Genomic DNA, 25,978 nt, shown 5'->3' with positions numbered 1-25,978 from the left:
AGGAAAATTATGTTCTCAGACCACAATGGAATTAAAGTAGAAATAACAGAAATAGAGCTAGAAAATTCCAAAATACTTAGAAACTAAACAGCATACTTCTAGGATCAAAGAAGAAGTCTCAAGAGAAATCTAAAAATAACTTGGACTAAATTAAAATGAAAACACAGCTTAACAAAATTTATGGAATGCAGCACAAAAGTGCTTAGAGAGAAATGTGTAGCATTCAAATGTATATATCAGAAGAAAGATCTAAATCAATAATTTAAGCTTCCCTCTGAAGAAACTAGAGAAGAAGGAGAAGTTTAAGCCTCATTCAAGCAGAAGACAGGAAATAATAAAAATTAGAGTAATAATCAATAAAATTGAAAACAGGAAAACATTAGGAAAAAAATCAATGAAACCAAAAGCTGATTTTTTTTAATCAATAAAATTGATAAACTTCTAGCCAGGCTAACAAAGAAAAAAAGAGAAGACAGAAATTGCCAATATCAAAACAAAAGAGTGGTCATCGCTATTAATCCCACGAACATTAAAAAATAATAAAGAAATAATACTATGGACTACTCTATCCCTACAAATTTGATAAAAGATAAAATGGACAAATTCCTTAAAAGAAACAAACTGCCAAAACTCACACAGAGAGATAGATCATCTGAATAGGCCTATATCTATTAAAGGAATTGAATCAAATATTAATAGCTCTCCAAAAAAGAAAGTACCAGGCCCAGATGGTATCACTAGTGAATTCTACCAAACCATTTCAACTATAATCTCTTCCAGAAAATATAAGCAGAAGCAACACCTCCTAAGCCATTCTATGAGGTCAGCATTACCCCACCCTCACCTCTCAGTGCCCTTCTTTTCCTGCCTGGAGGCCAAAGGTTGGCTGGACTTTGAGCTCCACTGGCTCATCTTCCCATCTCTCAGGAGCAGGTGGGTAGCAGAGGCGGGATGTACTGTCACGCTCCAAGAGAAAGGGTGCTGGGCGCTAAGGACCTGCCAGACTGCACCGCTGCCAGTAGCAATGCCGCTGCCTTCTTGGGGCCCAGCCAGCGCCAGAAATAGCCCCAGCTTAGAGGAGTTTTCACACACTTTAATATTGCTTTAATTTTTACCAACAATAATGGATCGATGACTGACAATAATATCTTCTCTTTTTAAAAGACAAATTTCCCTCCTTCTCTAACCAGATGTGTAATACATCCCAGAATAGAAAAAGCAACTGCTCCCTCCCTGCCTGTTTGCATTCATGCATGTTGAGCCCCATCTACTTTCAGTTCCTCCTATCGAGTGTTCAGAGGTACTGAGCTGACTCTCAGACTCAGGGCCACACAGATGGGCTCTGACAAAACTGGTCCCCCACTACCCAGAAACTAGAAAAAAGTTTTACAACAGTTGGGAGTTAGATTTGGATGTAAATTTTTCTGAAAAGACTCTTACCGACAGAGCTGTCTTTGGAGGTAGGGATCAAGGAGGTTATGGGGGAAATGAGAGGGCTCAGAGGGCACAAGGAATCATCCAGCCTTGTAGCAAGCCCCAGAGGGACCAGGGAATTCCAACAGTGCCCACCCAGCTGCGTGGCAGTTACAAGAAAAGAAGAAGGTGATGTGAGTCAGGGTGTCCTTAAGTTTCCACTGCAACGGCTAATCCACTGCAATTTTTGAAATCTTACTTCCTCACTGTTTATTGATTTGTCATCCATTCTGTTTACACCTATAGAATGAGGCTGGGAAGACAGAAATAATGAGTGTTGATGCCAGCCTTAGGAGAGATGCTGGACACAGGGGGCCAGGACTAACCTGCAGCTGAGGGGGGTACCTGCACTTGCCATCTTCTCCTTAGGTCATAGAGCTGGCCTAAGATCACTCTTGATTAGATTTTCACTGCCTCTGTCCTTTCCAGGAGCTCTGACAAGGAAGTTTGCCCATTGATGGATCCCTCGGGTGCGGCACCTAAAGGGTAAAAGGAAAGTGAAATAGCTGAACCATTTGACGTGGCTGCACCACCACGCTGGTCTTCCCTCCGCCCACTCTCAGCCCTGGGGAGGAGGAGCAGGGCCATTTCCTGGCATCCAGGGAAGAGAGGGGACTACTCGTTCCCGCAAAGGAAAGAGGGCAGGAAAGTCTCTTGAACTCAAACAGGTCAAATTTGTTTTGAGGTGACATGGCATAGTGGCGAGGGGGAGGAAGAAAATGCCACGTTTGCTCCTGCGTCTTGCCAAGGTAACTGTGAGACGAAAAAAGAAAAAGCCAGACATTTCAGATCTTCTCTTAGGCCCATGGGCTGGCCAAGCACAGGAGTGAGCCTGCACTGGATGAGTTAGACCCAGTGTTCAGACACAGGACTGGAGAGAGCTGAAATGCTGGGGAAAATAGTCTTCAAATTTCTGGAAAGCAACCAGAGGCCAGAGAGAACCCTCCCAATTCCTACAACCAGAAGGAAGTGCTAAGTTTGGGCAGAGAAGCCTGATGTGCAAGTCTAAGTTTTCTTGAATATGCGGGCACTTTACAAACGTAGCCAGGAGTGCTTGGGAAAAAACTGAGCTCCAAACAGTCACTGAAATCTCAAAGAAAGTGACAGCCTTCTCATTAGATGAGGAAAGGTTTGGAACTGAGACTACCTACACCTAAAGAATAATGTGATGATGCTAGCTAACAAGTGTGTTACATTTATGTTTGTCCATAATTTTTTCACTTATACCCAGCCCTCATTTTGTAAAGGATTTGGAGCAACTTAGAAAAACACACTGCATCGGCATAAAGTTGAAAGATAAAGAAATGGGAGCAAAGCACAAATAAAACTAATAAACAAAACCAGAGGACTAGAAATCCAGGCAGGACAATGGGTCAAAGACAGAGATGAACGGGAGTCAAGGTATCTGTAGAATCCAAGGTCTTGGTCAGGGCCGTGGGCTAAAGCAGGTGAGAACTGGGAAGCCTCAAAGTAGTAAGTTTCCAAAGTATGTTCCACTGAATCTGCCTTCTTCTGGCTCATTATAGATGTGCTAGAAAATTTGCATAAATATGTTTGCCAAATGTAGGGGACAAAAGATTTCTACCCCTCTGCCCTTGTCTGTTCTCTTTCCCCCAAAAAAGCGAACACAAATCTGGCTGGGACAGATTCCAAATTCCAGGACATGATGAGGCCAGTGGGCAGGGTTCGTGTGCCTACCAGCTGCTACACACACGTGGGACTGCCTGCCTCTCTCTCTCCCTCACGTTGGTGGGCAAAGAGGCTAGTAAGCTATGTCTCCGTTGGACACCACTGTTCCCGGCTTTTGGCCTCCGTTGGGCACAGTGTCCCCGACAAGGCCTGACACAGACTAGACCAGCTGACATAAATATGCCAGCTTCTTTGCTTATAAGCACAAGGCCTTTGGTGTTCCTCAGCTGATGGTGGTAAGACTAGGACTTACAGAGTATTCCTGTCAAATTTACAAGAAAATCTTACTTGGCAATATCCTGCATTAGCCCAGATAACAATAGGAACTTTAGCTTCTGTTTTCCACTGTCTTTTTTTCTCTGTGTTCACTAGAGAATCATTCTCTCTGGGATAAGATCAGGGATGCCTGGACCAAGCCCACTGATGACCATCAGTTGGTCCCTGGCTCCTAATGGAGGGGGAGAGTTGTCTCCTTTTTCTTCCATATGACCTGAGGGATGAGAAGATTCTGACCTGCCTCCTTGCTCTGTTCTCCCACCCAGATTTAGGTCAAGTAGGTGATAATCTCTGAAGGCAAGTCAGTGCTTTCTTTCCACCTGAAAAATTTCTTTCCACTTAGTTAAGTGTGCTGGGATCTGACACTCGGAATATAGGTGTGAATTGCAGAGTCCTGACCACAATCCAGTGCTATTAGTTAATTTGCTATTAACTCGCCATAGTCTACCAAACTCCCATCTTTGAACGCCAGTGGGATGCTCACTATCAGGTCGGATAACCCATCCCAGATGGATCACATTTCTGTGAAGATCTGTTGCCCACAATTCACTCTCTGTTACCAACTTTTTAATCAGTTGGGATTTGGAGGTACAAGTAACCAAAACTGACTCGGACTAACTCAGACAGAAAATCAATTTCTTAGAAGTATATTGGGTAGCTCAAAGAATTTATAAGAAGGCTGGAGGACTGAAATCAGAAAATAGGCAGTCCAGGCAGAAAGGTCCCCAGCCCAGGTCATGGTATGTGGCCATCGATTTGACAAATGTGTCTTTTTCCATTCTGATTAAAAAGGAGGATCAGAAACCGTTTTCATTCCCGCTTGACAGATAAGATTATTCATTTACAGTTTTGTCTTGTGTCTGGATCACCTGGACCTCTCAAAGAACATCACATGGATCGGTTATGTTGGTGACATCCTGGTGATCAGACATTATGATGAGCAAAAGAAGCCATACATCAAAAAGTGCGTGCCGTGTGTCTTCATTTATGTAAAACTTTAATACAGGCAAAACAAATCTGTAGTCATAGAAAAGTGATAGTCATAGATATCATAGACATCATAGATCAATGATTGCCTGATGCTGGGCTGGGGAGGAGGCTATCTGCAAAGGGCACAAGGGAACCTTCTGGGGTGATGGAAATGGTCTATATCTTAATTGTGGTTGTAATTATCGGGTTAGTCGAAAACTTCGTTTGGGTTTTTCCTTAAGATGTTTTGAAAAAACCTGAACGAACACTTTGGACAACCCAATACATTTGTTAAAACTCATCAACATGCACACTTAAGTTGAATGCATTTTATACTTCAATAAAATTGAGCTCTTGCCCATGTAGGTTAGCCTTAGTTTCAAGGATTCTTGGACCCTAGAACTGTGTTTCCCATCTTTTTTTCTGAGGGATAGGACACCTTATAGGTGTCCTGGTGGGGGAACCCGTGGATCGAATACATTTGAGAATCATTGATTTAAATAAAGTTAAACAGATTTCTACATTAAAGGGTTTCTCACAGACCCTACATGCCAATGCACATTAGAAATCTTTAATCGGATGTATAGAGGGGGCATTTCCTGCTTCTCTGGCATGGCTGCCCTAGAGTCTTCTCCTGGCCCTGGCTCTGCCCTAGATGCAATTTCCACACACTTCCAGCTCCCAACTGCCAGCCTGGCTCCGACACACTTTCCTGCCTGGAGTTCTGCTGCCTGCCACTGCATGATTTCAGTTTATATTCAGGTTTCCTTTGATTTCAATTTTCTTTGGTAATAATTTTATCCTGACAAAGTACAGGCATTTCCGAGTCACCGCACCTCCCCTTTGTTTTTTAGTTTGTTTTTTTAAGTTTGATGATTTCTAGTAAATATATTCAGTTGTGTAACAATCACCATCACCACAATTCAGTTTAGGTTCATTTTCATCACCCCAAAAAGTATAGAAGGAGGACGAGTCCTGAGGAAATAAAAGTGGGTAAGGAGGCAAATAGATGGTGGATTCCCAGTTCCCGGGGACCCTGGGCCTGGACCCTATGCCTCCTCCCCTTTGTACACCTCCCCAGGATGGGCCCGGTAGGCAGCAACCCCCGCCCCCGACCCCCAAATGTCCTGGGAAACTCACGAGTTTCCGGAGGTGGAGGGAGGCTGCAGGCACTGCGTGCGGCCTTGCCTTTAGCTCTTCACCATCTGCCCAGTTACTTTCACTTTCCTTTCCTCAGAAGCCTGGCCCTCACCGCGTGTGGCAAAGCACAGACTTCCTGTTTCGCCCCCTGGTATCTCCCTGCCCTTCTCCCAGTCTCCCAGGAGCCATCCCCGGGCAGCCCCTGGACCCGGAAGGGGGCAGGAACAGATAGCAATCTCAGCATCCAGGTGGGTTTTCGTCTCGGCTGCTTTATTCGCTTTTGGTGATTGGCTTTTACAGTTAATGTGCTGGCGGCAGCTGCAGGGTGAAACTCAACAGTTTAAACTGTGAGGCTCTTTCTTTGTTAGTGTTTTCCAAAGAGGTAGAGAGGGGATATGGGATTTAATAGGAGACTGTTAAAAAGAAGACGGATGAAGAGGGGGAGCAAACACACAGTTCAGTTTTTTTTTCCCTGAATTCTAGCCTGTTATTGTGGATGGAACTTGAGATTTGCTCTGTACCTTCCTTGTCCATGCAGAGTGATCCTGCACTCTGCCCCAAAAGGGCAACTCATTCATTGTTCATTGTACAAGTGACTAGAGGTAGTTGGGAAGCCAGTGGAAGAGAAAATAAGGAGAGTACATTTAATTTCCTCTAGAGTGTATTAACTTTTTAATATCTTTTCTTTAAGCACATTCATGATAATTTTCTTGAAATAAATTCCCAGAAGTGGAATTTAGGACTCAAGGGAATACATATTTTAGAGTTTTTGGTACTGATTACTAAGTTAACCTCCAGAAAATTTGGCCCTATTTACATCTTCACCAGGACTGTCTATGATTATTGCTATTATTTTTCTCTTGACCAATTTGATAGGCAAACGTTATTAAATTATTTTTGTCTGCACTGTTCCGACTACTAGTGAGTTACCATGTTTTTTACATATTCATTGTGCATTTGACTCAATTGCCTGTTTATGTCTTTTGCTTTGTTTTTCGTACTGAATGTTTGACTTTGCCTATTCATTTTTCAGACCCTTTTACATAATACAAACCTGAATGCTCATATATAAGACATGGTAAAATGCACTGGTGAGAAATGGGACTTTGGTCAGATGAGCTCTGCCTTGCCACCAAATACCTCAGGCTAGTTACCTAACCTCTCTGTGCTTCATGTTCATCCTTGGCAATCATAACAGATGAAGAATGAGGGTTATGGAGGATGTTCTATTCTGAATGCTGTAGTATAATTAGTCATCCAGGGCCCCTTCCTCTTCTTAGCATGTGATCATTCTGGTGTTTTCTGGCTCTGTGCTGATCTTTGCAATATCCTTCCCCTATGCAGATGGTGGACGGTAGATTTCTTTCCCATCTGTTCTCTATCTTCTAGGATTTCATCACAACTATAGACCCCCTATGGCATCTTCTCTTGTTTTCTAGTACTGTTGTGGATGATTGTTTTTTACAATGTATATTTTTTTCTGTTAACCTTAAGTATTTGGGAATGAGGAGAAAGAGACAGGGGTACTCAATCTGCCACTGGGATTAAATCCCTAGAAATAGTCATTAATTAACAGTTCAACTTTTTCTTCGACACCAAGTGAAGTTGGAAAAGTGGGATCCATGTTTGTTTTGTTTTTAAAAAAATCTCTAGATGATCGAATTTTTTGTTAGTGACTCCCTTTTCTTGACAATTTGTCAAGAATATCATAGGTACATTTTCTTCCTATTAGAACTTATCGATATTTGCTCATGGCCTACAAATGGTCAAATATTGTAATGTCGCATGGGCATGGGAAAAGACATGTCTGTTCTGAGATGTGAAATTGATACATAAAATAAATCAGTCAAGTCACCTTTGCTAATCATGCCTTTCACATCCTTCATGTTCTTATTTATGTCAGGCCTGTTTGTGTGTCAGAGATTGTAAGTGGTTTAATAAAGTTTCTAAATATTATCAGATTTCCATCTTCCTACTCGTCTTTGAGCGTTCCCTTTTGTGTGAGCATTACTAGTGTATACTTAAACTGAGTCCCGGCAATCTTGGTTAACTCAGTTCAATGTAGCCACAGACCATAGTACTTAAGACTACACACCTGGAACCAGAAAATTGGAATTCGTCCCTCTCTACCACTTCCAAGTTTTGCAACTTAGGGCGAGTTATTAAACCTCTCTGTGTCTCAGCGTCCTTGACAATATAAATAGGTGCAATCCAAACTGAAAGGGTTTTGTGAAGATCAGATAAGTTACTGCATGTGAAACTCTTAGTACACAGTCTGGCATGCAGGAAGCACACGGTAAATAGTAGCTCTATTTAGTACCAGCAGCCCCTTTGGGGTTTCAGTGTCACATTGTTGGTCACTTTCAGCTTCTGTTGTTGCTGGGCACTGTCACTGCTTCCTATACCCATGAGTCTTTTTGGCAGATGTGGCTTTTCAAATTGCTAAGGGATGCCTTTGGGACCAGAATGCCTGTCTCGAGATGCCTGTACAACACGGAGAGCAGCTCCCCTAACTCCTCAAAGTCTTTGCTTCTCTTTTTTTCTTGTGCCTCTTCCGTAGGAGATTCACCATGACCAGGGCCTTGAAAGAGGCTCTTCTACAGCACTTTATACATCAGAAGCTGGAGATTGCTTATGCCATAAACAAGCCATTTCCCTTCTTCGAAGGCCTCCGAGACAACTTTTTCATCACCGAGAGCCTGTACCAGGTAAGTCACATTGACCGCTTTGCCATGGCAACCCAGCCCCCACCAAGAATGCCAGATCATTGAGGTCTCAAACCACAACACCCCAGGGCTTCTAGAATTTGGAAGTTCCAGACAAAAATGGTCATTACCAGGGAAAGAAGGTGTCCAGGGTAGGTGACCTCACACCAGATGGCTTAAAACAAGGAAATGTGTTCTCTCACAGTTCTGGAGGCTAGAAGTCCAAACTCAAGGTGTTGGCTGGGTTGATTCCTTCTCGAGACTCTGAGGGACAGTCCATTCCCTGACTTTCTCCTGTCTTCTGGTGGTGCCAGCAATCCGTGGTAAACCTGGTTCACAGAAACATCACTTAACTCGCTGTTTCCATCTCTACACTGCCTTCTCCTCTCTGTGTCTTCTCCCTTTCTCTTCTCTTACAAGGACACTCGTCACTGTGATTTAGGGCCCACCGTAATCCAGGATGGTCTCATCTCAAGATCCTTAACTTAATTACATCTGCAAAGACCCTTTTTCCAAATAAGGTCACTTTCACAGGTTTCAAGCGGACATATCTTTGGATATGAGGAGGCACCATTCAACCCACTAAGGGTACCATCCCAACGCCTAAGAGCTTGTGACCCACAGTCCATTCTGATGTGAAGCAAGACAGGCAGTGGGAGATATGGCTATGTGGACAAAAATGGCACTCTTTTCATATAATTTTGGTTGTTTAAAGCATTTCCTGAGCCCCAAGCCCAGAAAAATGCTAGCACTGGTAGAACAATCTTCCCCCAGTCTTGGCCTGGTTGGATCCAACCCTTTTTCAGATCATAACTCAGATGTCACTCCTCAGAGAGGGTCCTTGGCCCACTCATCTAATTAAGACCCCCTCGTTATTCTTCCCCGTAGCAATCCATGCTTTCCCTTCATAACATTGCTATCAATAGGAATTGAGTATTTTTTAAATTTGTGTTTATTATTTAATGCCCATCTTCTCCACCTGACAGTGCCCCTCCCCCAACACGGGTAGCACCATGTTGGTCTTATCTGTTGCTAGGTACCCTAGGATGAGCTCACAGAGCCTAGTCATTTCTCAATAAGTATTTTGTAGTTGATTCTCTCCTGCCATGTTTCTCCTTTTGGCCAACCTCTCATCAGGAGGACTTCTCTGATTTCCCATGTAGGCCATTTCAAGTCCAAGAGAGAAGGAAAGAGAGAGCAGAGGCTAACAGGCAATCCACAGAATTGCCACTTGTGACCAACTCTTAGGTCCATTGATGAAGAGTCCTGCCCAAAGCCTTGGAGAATTACACAGTAGCAGCCTTTGACTCCACTTTCCTTCCTTAGCATTTCTCTCTGCCCTCAAATATACCTAAAATAAGGTTCACAAGAGCCTTATTTTCAAGAATGCTGAATTCCTGTGACTAACCATCCAAATATATATGAAGCTCCAAAAGTAAACATGTGGAACTGTGATTTCTCTATGTTAGAGAATTTGACTATTGACATTTTGCACAAAATTCCTTCTTAAGAGAGCAAAATCACTTTCTTAGAGCTTAGAAAACCACAAGTGTGTAATAAATCTCCATTCCATTTTATAATCATTTATAATAATCCTTTACTCTGCTTTTTAAGGAATCTCTGGAAGCCTGTAGAAATCTGGTCCCTTTATCCAGGGTCGTGTACAACATCCTCACTCAACTGGAGAATACGTTTAGTCTGTCATTTCTGGAGTTGTTGTTCAGCCGAATAAACCTGAGTGAATACCCCAACTTGATGACGACTCTCAAGAGCTTCAAAAGGGGTATGAGGCTTCTTGAATAACTTTGGGGCTATAGAAACATGATAGAAGTTGCTACGCTAAAAGTTTGGGCTGGTTTTCTGCCTTGTGGAATATGCACTTGAACTGCCCACTTTCTCTTTGGGAAGAGATGGACCATTCTCTCTCACGAGTGTGGCAGGAAAAGCAGCCCCTGGCCCTGGTTCTTTAAGATGAATTTCTAGAGGACACAAACATTTCTGTCTTACCTGTTCTATGAGTTGGGGGGAAATTGTACAGTTTAGCATACTGGACAGTCTCTAGGAGAGGGAATGCATAAAGTGACAGAGACCAAGTCTGGCAGAGGGACAAGGAGAGCTAGAGAGGAAGAGAAATGGATAGGGATGGATAATAATAAGTATCTTTTTTTTTTGAAGTATGGTTGATATACAATGTTGTGTTGGTCTCAGGTGTACAGCAAAGTGACTCAGTTATATATATATATATATTTATATTCTTTTTCAGATTCTTTTCCATTATAGATTATTATAAGATGTTGAATATAGTTCCCTGTGCTACACAGTAGGTCCTTGTTGTTGTTTGTTTTGGTTTGGTTTGGTTTGGGGTTTTTTTGTTTGTTTGTTTGTTTGTTTTTTGAGTGCTTACTACGTGCCAGGCATTATCCCAAGCGCTTTATATGATTATCTTATGTCATCTTTAAAACAATCCTATGAAGTCATTATTATCCCCATACGACACGTAAGGAAATTAAGGCTCAGAATAACTTTCCGAAAGTTACTTGTCTGTTAAGTGCAGAGCCAAGAGTCCTACTTGGGTCTCCTAATTCCAGGTTCCAAGATTATGATCACTATTTTAAACGAGGACAGCTGGAGGGCAGATTGTAAAGCTAGAGGAGGGAAGAAAGGTAGCTAAAGAGGAAGGAAGGGGAATTGTGGACATAGAGATAGAAAGAGAGGGTATGAGAAAGAAGTAGAGAATGAAGTTCCTTGAGAAAGAGAAAGGGCTGCATAAGTAAAGGAGTATAAAAAGAGCAATGACATTGCTGGGAAGAAAGTAGCAAGAGTAAGAGGAACAGGCAGTAAAATCACTTAGTTTAGTCAAAGTACGTGGTTCATTTATCTGAGAACAACAAGGGAAGGACCAGTAGATCACACTGAATTGTGACATTCTTATTAGTGGAGTCACCACTGTTGACAGCTCTTCATCTGGTCTTTGACATTTTCCCATTAAGAGGCTCCTCCTCAAAGGGAGAAATGATTCCTTGAGCTAAAGGAGCAGCAAAAGAGAAGAGTCCTTCCCCAGGCAGGCACAGCTGCACGTGGGCCTGAGCTCTTGGCAGGATCAGGGCAGTGCTGGGAGAAATATGTGCTCAAAGGCCAGGCTAAGTAAATCTAAGAGTCAGAGGGACCCACACACTGATAGGTACCTCCAACCCACCCCATACCCCCGGCCTGGCTGAGCTCAAGCATCTTTCTGGATCCAACTCTGTGATTTTGTTCTGGGACCCTCTCCAAAATCTGGCCTTACTTTCCTTTTTTTGTTCACTGGTTGAGACAACTTTACTTCTGAAATAGAGTAGAATCATAAAAGAAACCCGACCCTGGCCTTGCAGGGGAACGGCATGCAGAAAGCCCAGGGCCTGGGGTATTGGGGATGGGAGAGAAGTTTGGTGTGGCCAGATCACAGGGTGCAAGGCAAGAAGACATGGAAACGGAGTCTTCAGAAATGAGCAGAAACCAGAATATAGAGGTCCTAATACACTGTACGAAGGAATTTATATTGTCTCTTATTTGCTCCAGGGAGATGTGAGATATTTATTTCTTAAAACAAGGATGACATTTAACATTATAGCATTGTACGTAATTGTCTAAATTCTGAAGCCAAAACTAAAGAAAATAAATCCCTGGGTACAAAGTCAATCTCAACTTCATGTGTGAAACCACTTTGGTATGAGATCAGAGGTGAGAAGCAGTTGTTATAGCACTAAATGTTCAAATCAAAGAAAGAAAATCTAAAGGGGCCACAAATGGACGATGGTGATGATGACTCAGTTCTACGCACCTGTGACAGAGTGAAAGACTCCACGCCCTTGTCCTACTGAACGTCAAGTATAAAGAAATCCCCTTCTCCAAATAATTCCGAGGTACTAATGTGTGATCCTTCGCTAATCCCAGTTGTCATTTCCAACGGAGGGTGGAGCAGAATCACAGCGATTCCTCTCGAAGCCGCAGCCACCCCAGCAGGAAGGAGCTCCCTCTGGGCACTGCTGCCGCTGCCCACCTGCCAACACCCCCCACTGAGCCTCCCGCCCTGCTCACCCAGTGTCAGCGAGCCCGGAGCACCTGCCCAGCCCAGCGCTGAGATCCTGCAAGAGCAGCCCAGCCCTGCTGGCCTCACCGTGGCTCTCCCCGGAACCATCCAGGAAGGAAGGCTCACTCCAGGTGAGAAACAGACCCTGTCCAACACCTGTGCAGCCCCAGCCTAGGGTGCCTGTGGCCCTAGAACTTAGGGGCCTGTCTTTTTGATCTACTCCTTCCCGTGCACGCACCACCATACACAGCTCTTTCCAAGAAGGGTGGTGGGCACTGCCAGGGGCCTGGGTAAGCCCTAGAGCCCAGAACACCTGCTTCTCACCCCTAGAACAGCCCAACCCTCTGCCCTTTGGCCCTTGGTACTCTGCCTGCCCCTGACATTTTTTCCACTCTCCTCCCTGACACTCTGTCCCTGTAACCTGTGATTTTTCTTCTTGTCTTCAATGACCAATGACAACTTGACATCCCAAATAAGTGATGAAAATTCACAAGAGACGCCCAAGCTACCCTGTCCCTGTTCAGACAGTGTTGCTTGGGGCCGACTCGCCCAGCTCAAGGTGGCTGTGAAGGGAGGACACACACCTACAAGCCAAGAGGGCTGTGGCAGGAGCCCCAGGAAAAAGAACTGGGAGTGACAAGGAAAAAAACGAGAGGGGGGCCGACGCACCAACACAGCTCAGGACCTCTTGTCAGGGATGCCATCACAGCCACTTTGATGCTGTCACGTCCAAGAGCCCTGTCAAACCAACACTCAAAACACACTGTTCTGAACTGAAAAGTAACTTGTGCAACACACCCACCCTCCGTGCTTACCGACGGCTCACCCTCTGATTACAGGGACCTTTCAGTTTCAACCATATTCATTTTTATATGGTTTGGAGGTTATTGAAATTATTAGAAAAGATGATAAAATGTTTAAAGGTTGCTGGACCTGATTAGCTTCTAAAATTGTGTCATTTATCTCCCCCAACCATCAGGATAAAGGACTTTGATTACATTAAATGTAACTGTGGCATATTATTGGCCGCTGTCAAAAATGGTATCATGGGTTCTGAGCTCTCCAATACCGAGAATAAAGGGCCCTGTTTGGTCCAGATGTTTTCTCCACCCATCTAAAAAATACCATCCAAATAAGGTTAGCATAACCCCGAAGCCAATAACAATGGAAGAGTCCATCTTCTAGATTTTCAAAGGAAAAAAAAAAGTGCCTGTGTTATTAAATAAGTTAAGTGACTGATTGAAAGGAAACGATTGGGGAATTCCCTGGCAGTCCAGTGGTTAAGACTTGGTGCTTTCACTGCAATGGGCCCAGGTTCGATCCCTTTTTGGGGAACTAAGATTCCGCAAGCCACACAACACAGCCAAAAAAGAAAAAAAGAAAAAAAGAGAAAGAAAGAAAGGAAATAATTGTTCCCTGTCCCCCTCTCCCCCACCCTCGAGGGGCCTTGGTGTTTGGTTGGCCTATCATTTTTACCTGCTGGATAGATCGTTCTTGTTCCTCCCACTTCTGGTTCCTGCTCTTGGGTCCTCGGATCTGAAATTCCTTTTCTCCCTCTGCTCAGTGTCCAGTGACAACCTGATCCCCCAAATAAAAGATAAAGAAGACACTCAAGAGATGTCCTGCGCTGTATCAGGCCCCGTGCCAGGTAATCTTGATTTGGACAACTTAGGCTCACCTCAGCTTTCGCATCTACCACGAGGAGAAGCCATGTGGATCATCCAGGCATGGGCTTCTCCTCTCCGCTCTCCATCACCATCTTGGCCCAGAACCTGCTGCTCACCCCGTCCTCAGGAGCTTGGAAAGGGAGAGAGAGTCCCTGGGGAGGGCGAGGGACACAGGTCTGGGAAAGGTGGACCGGGAGACGGCACTGAGGGCGAGGGTGCCCCATTAGTACTTGCCCAGCTGAAGCCAAATCCAGCCTCTATACCCAGACATCGAATTATATCTTGGAGACAGAGTTTTGGGTGAAGCAGAAAAGAATAGTTTTATTGCTTTGACAGGCAAAGGGGGCCACAGCAGGTTAGTGCCCTCAAAACTGTGTGTCCCAACTTGGAGGGGGTAGTGAGAAGTTTCATAGTAATAGTTCAGAGGGGGCGTGATCAGCTCGTGGACCTTCTTCTGATTGGTTGGTGGTGAGGTAAGTGGGAGTCAGCATCATCAACCTTCTGGCTTCAACCGGTCTGGGGTCTACGTGCTTGTGGGCAGCATCCCGTTAACTTGTTCCACCTGGTGGGGGTTTTAGTATCTGCAAAACAGCTCAAAGCTACTCTTATGCGTATCACTTGAGGGGGAACCAGGACCCTGCCCCAAGGCTGCACTATTGTTTCTTTCACCCAGTCCTCCCTTGTCTCCACATCCCCTCCCTTCCCTAATTAGCATCTGTTTGAACCTGCTGGTTGGAACTCAGGGAAGGTCATGGAGGCTGAATGAAGCCTATTTCCTATAATCAAGAAAATAGGGGACACAGAAAGGCTTTTGTGCCCAGGAGCCCCACAGTGTCCTGCTCAGTATCATGACCTGGACTCCAAACACCACTAAGGGGTCTGCAAAGGGAGAACATTCATCTGCCAGGAGGCAATGTGGTGGGAACCCTAGGGAAAGGACAAGGGGCTGAGTCATGGCAGGACTATTTGACTCAGCCACTCTCTGAGGCCACTTCAAGAAGGTAAAGGTCCAAACAGCTGCATCAAAATGCAAAGCAAACAAAAACACTGAATTGGTGCTCCAGACATGGATGGTCCTCCTTCCCAGCCCTCACCCTGACTGGGGGAACTTTCACATTCAACCCTCATCATTTTTACATCATTTGGATTTTTAAGATATTTAAATAATTTGAAATGAAATAAATCATTTTTAAAGTCTAACGACTGCTTGCTAGCTGCCTCAGTTAGCTATTCCTATGTAAGATGGAATTTGAGACAGATCTCACAGCCTTGTGTAAACAAGGAAGTGACTGCCTTTTGTGAGATGGGTCTTTATCTGTCATGGCTTCAAGTCCTTCTGTCTTTCTTCGTGCAGCAAAAGCTAGAGGGACTTTGTATATTCTTGCTGCTAGCAAGTGCTGGCAAGTACAAGCTGACCCCTGCTTTCTTCGACAGCAAATAGGTGGAAATACGTAAGGCACTTAACCTCCTTCACTATTTCTCAAGATGAAATAATCACAGATACAGCAGTTTAGAAAGATCACATCACAGACATCTAAGCAATAGCATGTACTTTTCATATGGCAAAAGCATTCATCCTCATTGTGGCCGTCAGAATTCAAGATCACCATGCACACTAGCTGCTGAGAGCCTTTGTACTTCTCTTCCACTGAGAAAGGGAAACCTTTCTAAAGGGCTCAAACTGAGCCCTCCTCTACGGAGCAGTTGTTCCCTGGTTCACTGTGATAATCACACAGGTAGCAGTAATCACAAGTTGATCAAACCAAGGCAGAGCCAGGGAACGCTGGCGAGTCCCCAGACCTGTGCTGTAGGTGCTCTCCACCCTCAGGCTCTCCCACCAATCTCCCTCAGCACTTTCTCATCAGCCTGTTCTGAGTTCTAAAGTGAATTATATTTTTTTTGTCAGTGATAAGAGATGATGCTCCTGAACCAAGTGACCCAAAGGAGCTCCAAGAGGCATCCAGGGCACCTCCCAGCAAGAAAGGTAAGGATTGCTTTTCTCTTGAAGATCTCAGGAGGGTGAATTTGGAGCTGCATCTTATCATAAGCACCCACTAGGTGGTTATAGTCATCATGCCCAATACAGTTTGTTTCCCATTCACTGCGTCTTCCTCTAAGGCCTTCATGAAAATTATAGGGAAACGAGAAGGCATTTAGGGCCATTGAAGTATGCACCATTTGGAATTGTTTGTTCTGAAATCATCGAGGTCTCCCACACACACAACTTCTTATAGTGTTAGTTGCACTTCCCTCTTTAACTGAAAGTTGGTTCCCCAAGAGGACTCTGCTTCCTCGTAAGACAAGGCTGCATATTTTCTGCTACCACTCACCCCGTGGCTGAAGGCAAGTTGGATGCCACCCCTTGCTACACACTGCCCCACCCGGCCCCTTGCTCCCCATCCCCTCCTTTGAGGCTTAGCCATTCAAGTGAAATGCTCACTCCCTTTTCATCACTATCATCTGTTGACTTCCCCACTGCTCCCTGGAAGAACTCAAGGCTGACTTAGAGTCTTTCTGTCACTTCAAGTCCTGCCATCATCCTGGACATCTTCAAGCTACATGTGGATAACAGACCCAGCCAATATTCTGACCTCTCAAATCTTTCTTCTGCTTATCTCCAGTGACCTTTTCTCCCCACCCATTCTTGCCCTCCCAAACCCAAAGGTGATCCACAGGCCTTTTCATCATTTAAACCTGGCTCAACTTCCCAATAGTTAATTTGAGATTTCCTTTTTTTTTTTTTTGACACTTAATGCTTGAAATTTGCTCCTTCTATAACTATTGTTCAACTTCTGATCTCTCCTTCTCAGCCCAATCTATAAACATGAATTCAAAAATATCCCTCCCTGATTTCTTCCTTACAATTTGTTTCCTCTGCAGCTGTCCTTCAGTCTCATTTGGGTGACCAGTCCACTGGCCTTTCTCTTCTCCAATCCATCATCTGCATTTCTTTCATGACCCTTCTTACCAGTTCAGAGTTGAAGATCCATCGTTTCAGTAACCTTCTGCTATCTTCACCTGCCTTGCCTCTCTGTCTTTTCCTAGGACTCTCTGGCAGATGTTCGAGGAAACTATTGTCTGCTTCCCGCACACTGCATTTGAAATCAGGCACTGCTGGGGAGAGTCACACAGCTGAGCAGTGCGTACCCACTGTGTCTTCATGATTCCAGCACAAGTGATCCCTCCACGCTGCGTCACAGCTCCACTTCCTGTGACAATCCTTTCAAACCTTGAGCAATTTTTTTCAAACCTCTGATGCCTCACTGCCCCCTTTTTTGCATAACAGATGACCTTTCCTCCTGCTTCATAGAAAAAATCAGATGGGAGTTCCGTCACTTCCTGCTCCCACCCTGCAAACCCCAACTGCATCTTTCCTCTCCTTTCCAGTTCCTTCTTTTTCTGCAAGGCAATCCTTCCACCTCTTCTGACAGTATCCATGGTCCCTTCTCTTCCCTGAGAATTCAGCATCTCCCTCTCACAAGGACATTCATTCAGCCAATGCCCAAGCCTATCACAGTTCATAACAGGAACTTTCTCTTGATCCTCATCTCACTTCAGCAGCCTCCATAGCTCTCCCCTCCGTTTCACAACCAAACTTCTAGAAATGAGTTACCTAAACTTATTGTCTCCATTTCTTCACTTCTTTCTCTCCTCTGCCACTTTAGAATTTCAGCATCACCTAAGGTCACCAATGGCCTCCTGGCCACTGTGGTTTGAGGACCCAAAGTTAAAGCTAAAAATTGTTGACATATGAGGTTAGTAGATCAATGTTTGTAGCTAATAAAAGATGATCTGTATCTTTTCTTTTTAGGAAAGAAGAGAAAAAGAAATATCTGGTTAACCTCAAAGAAGAGACGCCAGAAGAAAAGCCTCCCGAGAGGTAAGATGAGAGCACCAGAGGGGGCTGGAGGCTAGAGACAGTTCACCCTTGTCGGCCAAGATGTGGGAGGTGGGATTTTATTCTAAATGCAATGGGGAGCCACTGAAGAGATCTAATCAGTGAAGTGACATGATCCAATTTTAAACGGCGAGACCAATATTGGTGTTACATAAAGAATGAATGGGAAATAGAAAAGAATGGAAAGAGGGCAACCCCCTGGGGGGGGGGCAGGTGCCATGGGAGTTGATAGTAGCCTGGTTTCAGATCTGTCAGCGGAGATAGAAGAAGAGGGTCTACTCAAGATTAGTTGAAGGTAGAGTTGATAAGACTTGGTAAATTGGAAGCTGAGGATGAGAGAGAGAAATCAAGCCTTGCTCTTCAATGTCTGGCTTAAGTGTCTGGGTGAATGGTGATGCCGTTGCTGAGAAAGGATGCAAATATATTGGGAGGAAATTTTTAGAATTCAATTTTTGACCTGCTCGTTTCTAGATTTGTGCTAACCTTCTACGCACGTGTGCCAGGTGTGTGCTTTGTCAAGTACTGTGAGGCTCTGAGATATTACCCCCTCTTGCAGAGTGATGTTCTTTATATATATGAATATTGCAGAAACACAAAGCACCTGGGTCAGGGAAAAAAATTCTTTATTGATGTTCACAACCAGCTCAACACGGCAGCATTTTTCCCCCACACGCAGACCCACAGGCTCGAGAAGAGAGCTGATGAAATCTTTCTGTGTGAGTGGCAGATTATACCCTATAGACACAGGAGAAAGAATGATGGATTTTCTGCCCTGTTTACATACAGGACAAGGACAGCCATGCTCTCCTCCTGAAAAGAGAAAAAATTTTTTCTTGCTGCTTTGCGATAAGACTGAAAAGATCCAGGTCCTCACCCTAATTTGGGAGAATTTAAATGCCTCTTTCCAAGAGGCAGAGAAACCCCAGGTGTCTCCAGCTTTTACTAAAGATGTCTCCAAGTTCTGGGCTTCATCCCTTTTGACATGTAAATACCTAGGGATAGAGTGCTCCAGTGTCCCTGGTACTTTGGCACTTAACCTAGGAACCTAGCCCTGGCTGTAACCCTTTGGCCATGTCAGGAGATGAGAAGTTTTATTACCTTTTTGGATTAAACAGCAATTAACTAGCTACAGATTTATTTTCTATGGTATATGAAAAGTGAAATAATTCTAGGGGAAGTGAAAGCAAACATCCCCTATCTTTATACTGTATACACTTTTGTGTCTCAGGAGGCTCGGGCTTTTTACAGAAGCACTGAGAAATCAAGGAAACTTAATTTCCCCACAGCATGCCAATTTGGTCCAAAGATACAAATATAAAATTCATTGGCAAAATAAAGGGAGAAGAGAACCCTAACGCTAACACCCACCCCCCTCACCTCCTGGCATTGCAAATCCTGTAGGTCCCAGCCTCACTCCCCATTGCAGGGCCCCTGCCTCTCAATTCTTTGATACCTTGCACTTTCCCTACTAGAGGCACCCAGGGACCCCTGGATCTCTCCTGTCTCCTGTATCACACACAGGCCCTAGGGAACCTGGAAAAGTGCTTTACAAGACTCCTCCTCTGCTGCAACAGACCATCTGGCCATGTTTACTTGGATGTGGCACTTTCTGGCAGCAGGGGTCTCAAGCCAGGAAACAGGAAATCAGCCCCAGTGCTCTGGGATTCCCCCAAATTTATCTGATTGATTTCAAAAGGTTGCACAGAGAGTGAGAGCAGATGGTGAGTCTGGGGGCGGGGGAGGGGGAAAGAAAGGTGTACACAAGAAAAAATATATAATTACAGAGAAATCGCAGGAGAAAAGTGAGGCACAGGGGTATAGAGATCTCAAAGTGAGGGGGCTGGAAGTGTGAGAAGGAGGTCACTGTTGGGGGAGGAGGAGGGCCACTGGGACCCCGATGAAAACTACTCACAGATCACTGTTTGGCCAGGGGCAGCCTTACCTGGGCATGGAACCCAAAAGACGCTCCAAGTGGCAGAGCAGGTGACTCCCAGGGAGGACGACTCAACCAGGAACACAAAGGTCACGACAAGATCAAAAAAGAGAAGGACAGAATGTGCCCAAACGCCTGCACCAGAGGGTAAGGCTGCTGATGGAATTTGTCATCTGAATGCTCAGCGTGGGAGGGTCTCTCCTGCAGCCCACAATCAACCAATTACCTATTACCATAAATAACATATTTTTATGAAAAATATATTTTTCAAATAAAAAAATTAGGTGAGTGGTATCATTGTACATTTTTGCAAATCTCTTTAATGTCTACCTTAATCAAAGGTGGCTGGATTCTTCAAAAAAAAAAAAAACATTTTTTCACTATCTTTTCCATGTGCTTCCTTAATATTTTTGTATATATCTTCATTGTATTATATTGAAAGCTGAGAGGGAACATTTTTAATAGCATCAATCTATATCTTCTTAACAATTGCTTTCTATTTTTAAAGGTTCTTCTGAAATTTTTTTCTTTTTTTTTAATTGAAATATGTTTGATGTACAGTATTATGTTAATTTCAGGTACACTATATAGTGGTTTGACATTTGCATACACCGTGAAATGATTACCACAATAAGTCTAGTAAGAATCTGTCCCCATACAAAGTTATTACAATATAATTGACCTTATTTCTTATGCTGGATATTATATCCCCGTAGCTTATTTATTGTATAACTGGATGTTTGTTTTGGGTTGGCCAAAAAGTTTGTTCAGGTATTTCCTTAACATCTTACAGGAAACCCGAACAAACTTTTTGGCCAGCCCAATACCTCTTTTTTTTTAATTTTTTAAAAATTTTATTTATTTATTTATTTATTTATTTATGGCTGTGTTGGGTCTTCGTTTCTGTGTGAGGGCTTTCTCTAGTTGCGGCGAGCGGGGGCCACTCTTCATAGCGGTGCGCGGGCCTCTCACTGTCGCGGCCTCTCTTGTTGCGGAGCACAGACTCCAGACGCGCAGGCTCAGCAACTGTGGCTCACGGGCCTAGTTGCTCCGCGGCATGTGGGATCTTCCCAGACCAGGGCTCGAACCCGTGTCCCCTGCATTGGCAGGCAGATTCTCAACCACTGCGCCACCAGGGAAGCCCCCCAGCCCAATACCTCTTAATCTCCTTTACCTATTCCCCGCTCCCCCACCTCCACCATCAAGGATAGCTGGGCTCTTATCCCTGCTTGTGTATTCAGTCAGTTGTGATTTGTTGCTTTGGTTGAAGAATAGGAAGAAAATCCAGCCTCACACAGACCTGTAGCTGAAAAAGGTGGAGTATTTTAACAGTCTTTTGAGATATCTGTGGATATTCACTTTTGATACTACACTAAAACTCAACAAGGGATAGTTTCTTAAAGGTTAGTTGTAACATAGAGTCTGAGACCATATACTCTTTTGTAATAAAATGTCTTATGCTATCTTGTGTTTTGAGTGGATCTTCTACTCATGCCAGATTTTATAATATCATAAACAATTAGAAAACTTTGGTTCACTTAATTTTACAGTGAGCTTGCAACTCAAACAATCACTTGAGTATTAGTCTTGAGACAACATGGTACTTCAAGATGCAGCAAACTGCTTTACATGTTCTACCCAGTTTTTTACATATGCTATTAAAAAGATGTGTCTTTAAGGGTAGAAATTTAATTAAATTAATAATTTTAACTGTTTCATCAAGAACATTCTTAAATGAAACTGGCTTTTTTTTTCCATGTTGAGTAAGTGGTAGTGAAGAATGCAATGCCACCTTCTAAGGTTTGGGGACATTGCTTTGATTTGTACTGAGGCACCAGCATTTTTCCCTGCCTTGGCTCTTGCTTCATCTGTGCAAAAGTCAACATAGCAAAAAAAGGCAAAGAACATCTAATTATAAAAACAATTCTGACCTTGAAGATCTCCTGAAGGTGTTGCCGGGGCTCCCCAAAACCTCTGGTCCAGGGGCTCAGATGACTGCCCCCCACTGGACATTCCATTAGTGGAGGAACCACTGCTGACCAGCCTTGCTCTGCTCCTCGCCTGAGTGGCAGATAGCACCAGCGGTAGAATTATTCTCAGGAGGTAGTCGCAGGGACTCATCAGGACCGGAACGTCCAGCCTTCAGCCCCAGAGTGTGGAAGGTCCTTCCTGGGTCTCTGGGAGATTCTGCATGGACTTTCCAGAGGGCATTTACTGAGATATAAGATGAATGTTGCTTCTTTTTTCAGAGGTCAATGATGGCACTTCAGAGATGGATGAAGGAAAGAGACCCCAGGAGCCACCCAGCACACCACCAAGACTCACCCACGGTAAAGGTGAGGGATTGCAAGTCTCTCACTATGGTCATCAGGAGCCCAAACTTAGAGCTGTTTTACTCTGAGTCAGAGTTTCTCAGCCATTTTTTCATTATCACTGCTCCAGGGAGCCCATTTAGATATTTTTTTCTAATCATGAACCCTACCCCCCAGGATATTTCAATACCACAAGTATATTATATATCCATTTCTGTACTGGATATATTTATTTGTGCTTTATACATAAAAAGAGTAAGTTTTTTTCACCCCCAAGAACCAATTTTGGGGCAACTTACCACTGCCAAGTATTCATGCTCTAAGTATATTCATGGTACTTTATTGCAGTGCCAAGCCATCCAGGTTTTTCCTAAGATCCCAATCTCCATGTTCCTCACATGACCTTTCGGTGAAAATTGAGATGAGAACAGTTCATCATAAACACAAATGTGATACTATGACTGAGCAGGAGCTTCTGACATTGTTGTGGGCAAACGCTGGCAAAATGGTGCACGTTAATTCACTCCTCACCATGGCTACTGTTACATTGTTACTGTTATCCTCGGAGGGAAAAAAAAAGCAGAGCGTTCTTCTGTTTGCTGGTAATTCAGTCACTGTGTCACATCTTCACAGAACTCCCACAGAACAAATGTGACTTTCAAATGACAAATATCTAATTACTGTCAGAAAGAATGAATTACATTTGACCGTATTAAAATACAAACTATCCTTTTTAACAAGTTTTTCCTGCGTTACACTGACTCATACAATGTATATTTCTAATTTTATCCTGAATAATATATTTTATTTTTACAACCACCTTTGGAGAAAGTTGAATGATTTATTCAAATTTGAGATGTAAAGGATTAATGGGTTTTCGCAAGATCCTGTGGATAAAGGCTGGCTGGCACAGGACTAGCATCTTGGTCCCTAGAACCCTCTTCAGGAGCCATCATTCTCCTTTATAATGGAAGGAATAGAAATAATACTGTCAAAGCTTTACCAACTCAGTATTGTCTGAAATGAATGTGGTCACAAAACATAAAGATTGCTTATTTAAAAATCACTTTCTTTCTCATACCTTCTAGATCCCATGGATAAGGGAAGCAAACTGCTTTCGGGAAAATCTCCTGGGGAAAAACGTAAGTGTAAAGAACTTATTTGGTCTCTATTAGCGTGGGTTTGATATTATTTTTATTGGTTTTTATGCCCTTCGGGCTACAAAAACATCTAAGCCAGAAAAAGATGTGTGCTTTTTTACAGATGTGTGCTTTTTTCAACATAGAAATTTTTTCATACTATAAAAGCAATATGCTGTAGCCTTTGAAATTAGCTTGCTGTGTGTGACAGAAAACCGCATCATCCCCCCAAAAATAGTGGCTGAAATTAGAGAGCTTATTTCTCTCTCGTACAGAAGTAGGTGGTCAGGGCTGGTGCCATACGCAGTTCATTCTGGCTGTTGCTCCCTCATCCTCAGCATGCAGCATCCCATTCACTGGGGTCCAGCCAGCAAGTGTGCATTCCATCCAAAGGAAAGAGGCAAGGTCAAGGAGAGGCATGCCTCCTCCCCCGAAGGACACTATCTTATCTGTATGTTGCATTTAGTAATTCTGTTACCATTTCATTGCCAGGACTAGTTACATGGTCACACCTGACTGCAAAGGAGGCTGGGTAATGCAGTCTTTATTTTAGAAGGACAAGTATCCAGCTCGAAATCAGCAGCTTTACTACTAAGGAAAAGGAAAGAACGGAGAAAGAGGAACAACCAGCCCTGCACACTGTGTGGTGGGCGGTACTACCACTCTCCACTATTTCCGGTTCTCCTCCCCTTCCCAGACACTTGGAAAGCTGCATTTCCCAGCTCCTTGCAGGAGACAGCGCCATGATACTAGTTCTGGCCAAGGAGCAGGTGAGATGGGTGTCACTCCTGAGTCAAAACACACGAGATACTGCTTAGCTCTTCACACTTTCTTCCCCTGACTGTAGAAGTGTGTGGAAGAGGGAGGTCACAAAAGGCCAAGCAGTGTGGATCTCAGCACCACTCATAGCGGACAGCTGCCCTGGAGACCCCCTCCACATCCTGCAGAGAACTCCGCATGACAGAGAAACACACTGCTGTATGTTAAGCCACCAAGATTTGGTTTTGCTTGTACTGCAGCATAGCCTCTCCTGCCCTGCCCGATACAATGTTCCTCATAAAATCTGCAAACAGTACAGAAAGTTATTAATCAGGAATTTAAATACCTATTTAATCTGCTTCCCCCACCTTATTTTTATACCTTACAAAAACACATACATTCTCATATATATGTATTCTTTATATGTATACATTCTTTATGTATATATATACATGCTCATACTACATAGTCTATCCTATAAACACTTTTAAACACCTTTTTCATTATTGTGTGATTAACAATTTGTTTCAATAATAACCTATTGGTAGTAAGTTAGGCTATATCCAATTGTTATCTGAAAATAGAAATCAATTTGTGTGTGTTGGTATCTTGGCACACTTGTCCAATAATGTCCTCAGAATTAATTTCTAAATGCGAGATTACTTGGTTAGAGTCTGTATATCTTAAATTTCATATTTGTTACCAAACTGTTCTCCAGAAAATGTATTTGTTTACATTTCCTTTAATAACACACGAGTGTTCATTAACTACATCCTCATCAACCCAGACATGATAAAACTTTTTAAAAGTTTGGGTATAATTAAAACTAAACAACGCATTTTCAGGGGATTATTGGTGGTCTAAAGATGCTTTTTAGGGACGTCCCTGGCAGTCCAGTGGTTAAGACTTCGCTTTCCAGTGCAGGGGGTGCAGGTTCGATCCCTTGCCGGGGAGCTAAGATCCCACATGCCTCCGGGCCAAAAAAACCCTAAAACATAAAACAGAAGCAATATTGTAACAAATTGAACAAAGACGTTAAAAAAATGGTCCACATTAAAAAAAACTTTAAAAAAAAGACACTTTTAAAATAAATGTGTCATCTGTATTTCCTCTTTTAGCACTTCCAATTTATGCTTTTTGCCCACTTTCCTAGTGTACTGTTCATCTTTTGCTTTATCTATTAAGGACAGTAACCCCCTAACGTTACATATATTGCAATTTCCCCCTTTTTTGTTTTAATATTGTGCAGATGTTTTTTGAAGTATGGGCATTTAAATTTTTTAAGCAGTCAAATTTGTTCATCTTTTACCTTTACAATTTGGGTCTTTGGCTAAGGACCTTCCTTCTTTGGCTAAGAAGATCTTTTATATCTATGGCTTATAACAATCTCTCTCTATATTTTCTTCTAGTCTTGAAAAAACTGGTTATTAATTAGAAAATGATATATTTTAATGTTAATAATTTAGTATATCTCTGTTACTTCTTTATTCAATCCTTTTTCATTTCCGAGTACTTTCTTCACATAGGTCTCCTGGTTTTCTTGCCTCCCCAAAGTGATGGGAAGATGATAGAAAAAATTTTACTTAAAAACTATTGACGTTTCAAGCTTGTAGATCAATATATATAGCCATAAGAGATGATTTTCTTTTCTGTTTCAGGAAGGAAGAGAAAAATACATAGCTGGTCAAGTTCAAAAAACAGACAGAAAAAAAGTCTCCCAAGAGGTAAGCAAGAAGGGTGAAGTCGTCATTCCCTTGGTGTTCATCAGGGTTCTTCTCTCCAGCCACACGGCCACCCGGGTGTCACTAGAGCACGGCCAGCCCCATCTCGACCCCTAGGTCATCCCATCAAAGGCTCCTCCTCACAAAAGGAGAACCATGTTGATTCCAACAGGCTTCTTTTCTCTTATGATTGGGAAGGAATGGGGTGGAGGTGAACAGGAGGCATCC

The 25,978-nt window shown here is 43.3% G+C and overlaps 2 protein-coding genes across 11 annotated transcripts in view; one reads left to right on the top strand and one right to left on the bottom strand.

Annotated features, from left to right (window-relative positions):
* The window catches only part of SP140 (SP140 nuclear body protein), an 81,990-nt gene extending 76,328 nt beyond the window's left edge, over positions 1–5,662 (bottom strand). For 7 of the 10 annotated variants that reach the window (XM_061188191.1, XM_061188217.1, XM_061188246.1 and 4 more), the window contains exons 1-2: positions 5,548–5,661; positions 1,800–1,952 (exon numbers count right to left, since the gene is read on the bottom strand). In XM_061188191.1, coding sequence (XP_061044174.1) covers positions 1,800–1,831 — 32 coding nt within the window. In that variant the 5' untranslated portion in view covers positions 1,832–1,952; positions 5,548–5,661. Of the gene's footprint in view, positions 1–1,799; positions 1,953–5,547 lie in introns of all 10 variants that reach the window. The other 3 variants (XM_061188230.1, XM_061188199.1, XM_061188208.1) reach the window with 2 other exon arrangements.
* A 49-nt stretch (positions 5,663–5,711) lies between these two features.
* The window catches only part of SP110 (SP110 nuclear body protein), a 42,800-nt gene continuing 22,533 nt past the window's right edge, over positions 5,712–25,978 (top strand). Inside the window, exons 1-11 of the mRNA XM_061188272.1 lie at positions 5,712–5,795; positions 8,108–8,255; positions 9,867–10,035; positions 12,186–12,452; positions 13,886–13,969; positions 15,895–15,972; positions 17,800–17,868; positions 19,817–19,966; positions 22,069–22,155; positions 23,220–23,273; positions 25,688–25,753. Coding sequence (XP_061044255.1) covers positions 8,118–8,255; positions 9,867–10,035; positions 12,186–12,452; positions 13,886–13,969; positions 15,895–15,972; positions 17,800–17,868; positions 19,817–19,966; positions 22,069–22,155; positions 23,220–23,273; positions 25,688–25,753 — 1,162 coding nt within the window. The 5' untranslated portion in view covers positions 5,712–5,795; positions 8,108–8,117. The remainder of the gene's footprint in view (positions 5,796–8,107; positions 8,256–9,866; positions 10,036–12,185; positions 12,453–13,885; positions 13,970–15,894; positions 15,973–17,799; positions 17,869–19,816; positions 19,967–22,068; positions 22,156–23,219; positions 23,274–25,687; positions 25,754–25,978) is intronic.

This window comes from Eubalaena glacialis, chromosome 1 (genome assembly GCF_028564815.1).
Source record: "Eubalaena glacialis isolate mEubGla1 chromosome 1, mEubGla1.1.hap2.+ XY, whole genome shotgun sequence".
NCBI classification, from domain to species: domain Eukaryota; kingdom Metazoa; phylum Chordata; class Mammalia; order Artiodactyla; family Balaenidae; genus Eubalaena; species Eubalaena glacialis.
The sequence above is the reverse complement of the archived record's forward strand: the minus strand, read 5'-3'. Positions and strand labels throughout refer to the sequence as shown.